The sequence below is a fragment of the Olea europaea genome, unplaced genomic scaffold (genome assembly GCF_002742605.1).
Source record: "Olea europaea var. sylvestris unplaced genomic scaffold, O_europaea_v1 scaffold307, whole genome shotgun sequence".
In the NCBI taxonomy this organism is placed as follows: Eukaryota; Viridiplantae; Streptophyta; class Magnoliopsida; order Lamiales; family Oleaceae; genus Olea; species Olea europaea.
Window position 1 is genome coordinate 819,979 of NW_019249416.1, and position 8,634 is coordinate 828,612.

General features: G+C 35.1%; 2 protein-coding genes across 4 annotated transcripts in view; both read left to right on the top strand.

The window, feature by feature from the left end:
- Positions 1-715: 715 nt before the first annotated feature.
- Positions 716-4,613, top strand: LOC111385017 (pentatricopeptide repeat-containing protein At5g50280, chloroplastic). 3 transcript variants are annotated; one of them, XM_023009371.1, is made up of 3 exons: positions 716-1,617; positions 2,241-3,774; positions 4,083-4,613. In XM_023009371.1, exons 1-2 carry the CDS (start codon positions 791-793, stop codon positions 3,553-3,555), a joined length of 2,142 nt encoding a protein of 713 aa, XP_022865139.1. In that variant the 5' UTR covers positions 716-790; the 3' UTR covers positions 3,556-3,774; positions 4,083-4,613. The 3 variants fall into 3 exon arrangements, with proteins under 3 accessions (XP_022865139.1, XP_022865140.1, XP_022865138.1); XM_023009372.1 differs by lacking the exon at positions 4,083-4,613 and adding an exon at positions 3,893-4,076; XM_023009370.1 differs by having other exon boundaries at positions 717-1,617; positions 4,314-4,613.
- A 1,000-nt stretch (positions 4,614-5,613) lies between these two features.
- The window catches only part of LOC111385018 (DNA-(apurinic or apyrimidinic site) lyase), an 8,518-nt gene continuing 5,497 nt past the window's right edge, over positions 5,614-8,634 (top strand). The window contains exons 1-4 of the mRNA XM_023009374.1: positions 5,614-6,030; positions 7,341-7,433; positions 7,674-7,818; positions 8,393-8,594. Coding sequence (XP_022865142.1) covers positions 5,773-6,030; positions 7,341-7,433; positions 7,674-7,818; positions 8,393-8,594 — 698 coding nt within the window. The 5' untranslated portion in view covers positions 5,614-5,772. The remainder of the gene's footprint in view (positions 6,031-7,340; positions 7,434-7,673; positions 7,819-8,392; positions 8,595-8,634) is intronic.

Genomic DNA, 8,634 nt, shown 5'->3' on the forward strand with positions numbered 1-8,634 from the left:
TACTATTATTTATTTATTTTTAGTTCTTTAAAGATTCTTGTTAGGATGAAATAGGGAAAATGGAGTTTGCAAAGGTGAAGAAAATGAGACTACGATGGCGATACTATAGTGGCTGCAACTCAAGAGATGGTAGCTGTTGTGAGGCTGACCAGCCAAGGTAGGTGATGTTTATTCTCTCGATTGGTTAGGGTTTCAGGTTAGTTGGATTGAAGGAGATGAATATTTTTGATCAACTGATGAATTTTTGTATGGAAACTCTTAGAAGTCCTTCCAACACACGTTTATTAAAAATCTGGGGCCGTGCTGCACATTTTTAGAAGTTTTGAAATCTGTGCAAATTTCCTACTTTCTTTTAAATTAGTCAAATTATGGTCAAATGATGACTTTTGGTCAACTAACGAATTTTATCCTCCCGTGGCACGGTGGTTAAAGATTTGGTGTCTATCCAATATGATTTAAAGGTTTGGATATAATCTGTAATGTTTCGAAATATTTGGATCTCCTTAGTTTTCCAAAAGTCGAAATAGAAAGAGTCTGTTTGAGAGTGATTTTAAGAATTGATTTTTTGATCATTAAATGGGGTCCACCTGTAAAAGAAGAAGTCAAATATGACAAATAAAATAGTAAAATAACAATAAAAAATTTAATTTTTTGAGCTAAAAAATACTCCTAGACAGGATGAAAAATTCTTTTTTGTCACACTAGCCCCTATCAACGAACTTCGAGACGACAGCGTTTTGGTTGCCATTGCCAAACATTTCTGCTATTGTACTCTTAGCAGCGCACAGAAATGGCGCTTCTGAACCACAGGTATTCCATTTCTTCTTCTTCCTTACCTTCAATATACACCCACCATTTTTCGACCCCATTATTCTTCATAATTACTAAACCGCCCCATAAGAAACTCAGAATTTCACTCTGCTCCCCCTCCCCTAGTTCCACTCAATCCTCCCCAATATTCCTCCCTTTCCTCCAAAACCCGGGTAAAAAGGAAACACATAAACCAGAACACAATAATATTGAAGAAATCAATGACCCCATTCTCAAATTCTTCAAGACCCGAACGTCGGAGCAGGGTTCGGAGCCGGACCCAGTTCATGAAGGCAGGATTTCCCTCCAAAAGAACCGGAAAACCTCATGGCACTTAGCTTCCACTTTTGATGAACCTAATTCTGGTGTTGAAATGGAAGGTTACCATCTTGGCCTTCTTGAGAATGTGAATTCCGGTTTACAAACTCCGTCAGAAGGGAAAGGAGTTGTGAGGGAAATACTGGAAATTGCTAGGGGTTTACCAGAAAACGTGACGTTAGGGGAGGCCTTGGAGGGTTATGATTTTGGAGGTAGAATAGGAGAGGAAGAGTGCTTGGAAGTGTTGAGAATAATGGGCGAGGAGGGTATGGTGATGAGTTGTTTGTACTTTTTCGAATGGATGGGATTGAACGAGCCTTCTTTTGTTTCTCCTCGTGCGTGCTCGGTTTTGTTCCCCACCTTAGGGAGGGCAGGGAAGGGGAATGAGCTGTTAGTTGTATTCCGGAACTTGCCCTTTGATCAGAAGAAGCAATTCCGGGATATTCGTGTTTATAATGCTGCAATATCAGGTCTTTTGTCCTGTGGAAGGTATTGGATTTTTTTGACTTGATTGTACAATACTTGGATCATATTCTTTAATTTAGTTCATTTATTATGCTTCTTAATTTCGTTGTTATACATTCACATTTTTTGTATCAGATTCGGTGCATTTGTGCATTGCCATGTATAATGTAGGTTTGTACATAGTCTGGATAAGGATGCAGAGAAGTATAAAGAATACTGAAAATTTAAGTGTGTTGTGTTTTATTCATTTAATTGTCTCTCTGATCATATTGGGTTCTATTATCAGTTTCTGCTACTGCCAAACTTTAGTCTTCGGCTGTTTTTCTTTCTTTCTTTAGTTTGAAGTTTTCCCTGCAAAGTTGAAGTTCAAATATGTTAAAATTATCACCATAGTATTGCAACTGAATACAAATTGCATGCAAGTTATGGTGGTGTATGGTATCAATTTAGCAACTTACTCTACCTTTTGCTCCAACATATTTAAAGTATTTGTCAGCCAAGGAATCTGTTTACATTTATAAATGCATTTGTTAGTCTATCAGACTTCATATTCTTTATTATTGCAACTCTCAGTGTTCCTGTTAACTTCAATCTAGGTGCAGTTGTACGATCAACATATAAATATTCGGTCCTACATTTTTCCTTAGGTTTGATGATGCTTGGAAAGTGTATGACTCATTGGAAACAGGTAATATCTGTCCGGATCATATAACATGTTCTATCATGATTACAATCATGCGGAAGAGTGGCAGAAGTGCCAAAGATGCATGGGAGTTCTTTGTAAAAATGAACCAGAAAGGAAACATGTGGAGTTTGGAAGCTTTGGGTTCTCTAATCAAGACATTTTGTGATGAGGGGCTGAAAAATGAAGCTCTTGTTATTCAATCGGAAATGGAGAAAAGGGGGATATCCTCTAATGTCGTTGTTTATAACACCATTATGGATGCTTATGGTAAATCAAACCAAGTTGAAGAACTGGAAGGTCTTTTTGCCGAGATGAAGGCAAAAGGAATCGCACCAACAGCTGCTACTTATAACATTTTGATGGATGCCTATAGTAGAAGAATGCAACCTGAAATTGTTGAGAAACTGCTTCTAGAGATGGAAGCTACTGGGCTGGAGCCTAATGTTAGATCCTATACATGTCTAATAAGTGCCTATGGGAGACAGAAGAAAATGAGTGACATGGCTGCAAATGCATTCTTGAGGATGAAGAAAGTCGGTATTAAACCTTCTTCACATTCTTACACAGCCCTTATTCACGCGTATTCAGTGGATGGCTGGCATGAGAAAGCTGAGATAGCTTTTGAGGGTATGCTAAGGGAGGGAATAAAACCTTCAATTGAAACCTATACTGCTCTACTTGATGCCTTTAGACGTGCTGGTGACACTGAAACGCTAATGAAAATCTGGAAGATAATGATCAGGGATAAAATTGAAGGTACGCGTGTTACTTTCAACATTCTTCTCGATGGATTTGCCAAACAAGGCCATTATGTTGAAGCAAGAGATGTCATATGCGAGTTTGGAAGGCTTGGGTTACAACCGACTGTAATGACATATAATATGCTGATAAATGCCTATGCACGGGGAGGGCAAGAATCAAAGTTACCACAGCTGTTAAAAGAGATGGCCGCCCTTAATCTAAAACCTGATTCTATTACTTATTCCACTATGATATATGCATATATTCGTGTCCGCGATTTCAAGAGGGCATTCTTTTATCACAAGCAGATGGTGAAAAGTGGCCAAGTACCCGATGCCAAATCATATCAGAAGCTCAGGTCAATTTTGGATGTCAAAGCAAAGATAAAGAACAGAAAGGATAGGAGTGCCTTAATGGGTATCATTAAAAGCAGCATGGGCTTGTTGAAAGAGAAGAAAAAAGGAAAGAAAGATGAGTTCTGGAAAAACAAAAAGAAACAATCAAGAGCTGCTGGCAGGATACAGGCTTCACCCTGATATATCTGTTAACTAAGGTTCTGAGCTCTATGAACGTCCAAAGGATTTTTTCCTACACTGCTGTATACTTTGGTGCAAACTAATTTGCCCTTCCGTTAACAGTCTTTTCTTGCTGAGATATTATGTTTATTACCGGTAAAGTCAATTTTTAGCATGAAGCTTTCTTAGTGGGAGTAAGCAAGAAGCTTTTTTCATAATGGTGACTGATCATATTACCAGGTAACTTTCTTCTGATCTTGATCTTCTTGTTAGATATTTTTCATCATTTTGTATGTGTTTAATTTTTTGTTTTGCGAATGATTTGCCACTCGGATTAATGTTTGTCGCTGCGCAACAGGATTCGACCTGGGCGAATTCTCATTTGCAAATACATCAAACAATTTATTTTTCCTTCTTTCTCTTGGTATCAATCAGTTATATTCGAGTGTTTTCTTGGTTTGATCAAATAGTCATAATTTGAATCAAACACCTCCATTGTATCCTAAGAGAGATTTTCTTTTATACCCCGTTGTGACTTTGTTTTGTAGGGGAGAAACATCTCTTAAAAGATAACGTTTCATTTCGTGCCTTGGAGTTCATTAACGTATTCAGATTTCCCTACATTATTATCAACACTTCTTGGAGTTATTTGCAATATAGAAGGCATAGGTCTTAAAATCTGCGTAGGCCTTTTGAGTTAGGAATGTGCATAAATGGGTGCAAGTCGTGAAACAGTAGTTAGATGTGGATGAAGTAATGAAGCAAAAACTGCATTGCAGGTGCGAGTGAAGAGGACAGGGTAAAGATTCAAGCTTGATGCAAATATCAAGTTAGCAGGTGGATCTCTGTGGAGGATCCAGTCTCTCACAGTTAATCTAATTGAATTGATACACTGGAAACATAGTATCTATAGATAGAAATGGATCGATGTTGATGGACATGGAAGCCATGTGGCCACATCTACATGAATAAGAGGCTTCATTGATTCATATTGACTTTGATTATGTTCTTCCCAAAGACATTGTTTTGTTTAAAATGTCTTTCATATTTTAGAAAGTCGTCTTATTTTTTCTTTAAAATATCCGATCAACGAAACTCGTCAACTAGAATGGGTCGTGTCAAATTGGCAACAGGTTGTGTCAACTCGATCCCAGCCTAGACAAATCGACTCTGTTATAAAACCAACACTCGTAGGAGTTTTCCCCCTACTGCTGATATGAAATAGAGAGAAATAGTGAAATGAATACTCCAGTGTGGGTGTGGTAGCAAGTAGGTTCTCAAATAAAGAAAATCTATAGAATGATCATATTTGGATGATTATTTTCACTATGCTATTGAAGAAGCATGAGGTCCCGTTTGGAAGGGATTTTGAGAATTGATTTTTTGACCGTTAAAAGAAAAGTGGGCTCCATTTATGAAAGAAGAAGTCAAAAATTACGGTTGAAATATTGAAATAACGGTCAAAAAATCAATTTTGGGAGGTAAAAAATCCCTCCCAAACAAGCTCTGAGATTCGCCTGAAGGGTAAAAAGTGTAAATACTTAATTTCAATAAAAATAAATAAATAAAATAGAAAGGGACAAGAAATATCAAAGAAAATAGAAAAATCGAATCGGAAAAATAGCAAATTTCAATTCCAGCAAGCACATTTTAATTAAATTTTGATATTTTAACGGTCAATTGAATAACTAAAGTTCATTGGACATCAAAGAGTTTGTACATTTAAAATGATTGGAACTCAACTAAAATAAAATCGAATACTCAATAAACAAATTTAATACTTTTGAGACAATTGCTGCAATTTTTTTTTTCTAAAATAGAAAACAAAATATTATTAGGGTTGTACCAATGTCCCTCGGGTTCGAATCAAGAATATCTCAACCGAAACACTAAGTCTCTATTTCGTAGAAACTTTTTTTAAACTTTTTTTCTTAAACTTATTTACAATCACACATTTTCTTAATAGAATAATTTTTTTCATAGATTAATAATCTTTTTTTAATTACTCCATGTTAAAAAAAAATAAAATTGCTTTTATAAGATATATCTCCCCAAAAAAATAAAAATAAAACAAATATATCTATATCAAACCGGTTTTAAATATAGGGCCTACATTTCGCCCAATCCTATGAGGTGGACCGGATTCTGGGCGATCTAACCCTGATTGCCCATGGCATGAATAATACTCTGAATTTACTGAGGTAGAGTGCGTGTCTGGTTGGGAGAGACGGAGCGAACATGAAAAGATTTTTCAAGCCAGTGGAGAAGGATGGCTCTTCCAAGAAACCCACGATCTCTGCTGCTTCATCAGTAAAAGAAATTGAAATTGCAAAAGAAACTGCTGCTGTAGATGAAGACAAAAATGAAATCACCAAGAAAGACCCTTTAAAATACTTGACATGGAATGCAAATAGTTTTCTGCTAAGAGTGAAGAATGACTGGCCTGAGTTCTCTAAGTTTATAGAGAATTATGATCCTGATGTCATTGCAATACAGGTGTTTTGATCTTCCCCTCCATTTTTACTTTTTTTTTTCCCTATGTCTGCTGTGTAATTTTGGGGCTTGTGTTGGTATTATTACAATGTTAATTTTTTTTGGCAAATTTGTTTTGATTTTTGAGTTTTTGAACTAATATGCTCGTATTTTATGATACATGCGGGTTGGGTCTTTACGATTAGAATGATACTGAGTTAAAAAATTTGGCCTTTTGGGGTTAATGTAGTAAGAGAAATGACCTCACTTGGGTTGAGTTTTTGTAAAGTTTCTTTTCGTGAAACTGTCTTTTATCTAATAATTTATTGATAAAAATATTTGTTTGTTCAGTTGTTTATTAAGTGTTAGGTACAAAATGAACGGGTGCGTTTGTTGGGTTTGGGGATGTGTTTTTGTTTGGATTTTATGGGCGTGTTTGGTAAATTGGATAGGATGAGAACAACTCACACGTCTCTCTTTTTTAATACTGTCTATTTATGTTTAATCTGGCATACGAAACAAGTTGTATGTCTACTTACGTAAAACTTGTTTTGATGAGTAGTTTAATATCAAGTTCGAGACATATACAGAAGGATACTAGCATAATAATTATAGACTTATAGTCGAAGGTTAGTTTAGTGCTTTAAGTTTTACTCGTACTGTAGCCCATGTAATCATATTTTTGAATTTAAACAACGAATAGAATTATTATTAGAGGTTTCAAGTCCTCTGCTTCGTACAATAGAGGACTTCCTCCATATAAGCTATATATGTTCTTCATTTGAATTACAACTTTGCTATGCATTGTTTCCAGCATGCTTTTGGCTTTTTCAAAAGTACTCTGTGTTGATATCAGATTGTTACATAGATGGGGTCGATAATTAAAGATAATAAATACGTCAGACTTGAAATATCTTGTTTTGTGAATATGATATCTTGGAACATAGTACGCAAGTACATTAGCTTGTTCTGAGTGTCCGCTATTAAGTATATCAAAGCTTGTGCTTTAGTAAAATAGCTAAGAAATTGTGCATTTAGTTGAGAAATTGATATTACAGCAAACTCATAAAGAAAGTTCTTGATGCAGTTACATATTTTGTCATTATAACTTGTCCATTTAAAATGGTTGCACTTTACTGTAACATAACATCTCTCCATTCTTATGTTTCTTGAGAAACATTGCACTTCACCTTTTCTTTCTTTTGTTCTGATCTTCCTTTTTTCGTCTTTAAGTTTCCTTAAATGCGAGGTTGTATATTCATTTCTCTTTACATGGTGATTGTGAATTAGCTAAGGTAGAATTGTAAGAGTTTATCTAACAGCATTGGTGGTAGGAAGTAAGGATGCCGGCAGCTGGTTCCAAGGGTGCACCTAAAAACCCTAGAGAGTTGAAAGATGATACTAAACCTTCACGCGAGGAAAAGCAGGTAATATGTTACTTTGCACCCTATTTTGTCTAGTTTTGGTAAGTTAATCTTCTTAAATAATCTCTAAAATTCTCGTTTTTCAAATTTTCTTTGCTATATTTTTCTTGTTTGGAATGCAATTTGAAGATTGAAGTCCAATTCAAATTCTTTTCCCAAAGAGTCTCGATGCTTCAAATGTCATTACATTGATACCTGTTGATTGAGTTTCCGAGTGATATATATTTTACTTTGGTAATGCAGGTTATAATGCGTGCTTTATCGATTCCACCATTTAAAAATTTTAACGTATGGTGGTCTCTTTCTGATTCGAAATATGCTGGAACTGCATTGCTTATAAAAAAGTGCATCCAACCAAGAATGGTTTCTTTCTCTCTTGATGGAACAGGTTTGTAGTTGATACACAGAGTCAAAATCTTTCTAATGGATGACCAGTTTTATGAATTTTTTAAAATTTTTTTTAATTTTTTTGGTAATGTTATTAAGCTCCTATTTGATGGAGATTAAAATCAAATTTTTAGTAGATTTTGATAAAAGTTGATGAAATATGTGGTTGAAAAGTTGTGGGTCCCTTGAAATATGTGATTAAAATTAATTGTTGACTTTGACTTAAATTAAAATCTAGATTTTAATTCCTACCAAACAGGGGCTAAAAGTAAAATGATACCATAAATCTTCCTAAGCCATTGCCAGTTGTCATGAAGGGTATTTCTGTTGCAAGAAAACTAATGATTATATTCACATTCATATTGATTATAAAGATCAAATAAAACAAATAGAAGAAAAATATTTTGAATAAAGTCAGATGGAATTATGATATCCCGAGAGCAAAGAGTACTAAAGATTTAAGCATATTTTTTTTCAGAGAATATAATCTATGTATTGATGCTTTCATTTTCTACTTTTGTTGGTGTATAGTTCTTTTGAAAAAAGAGTCATTTCATGATTGTCTTCCTTTTTAGGTTCAAAGCACGAACCTGACGGGAGGGTAATTTTAGCTGAATTTGAATCATTCCGGCTATTAAATACATATGTACCAAACAATGGTTGGAAAGAAGAGGAATCCTCATTTCCTAGGAGAAGAAAGTGGGATAAGAGGATGCTAGAATTTGTTCTTAGAACATCTGATAAACCCCTTATTTGGTGTGGTGATCTTAATGTAAGGTACTGTTCCTTTAATAGTATTAACTTTACCTTCCTATGA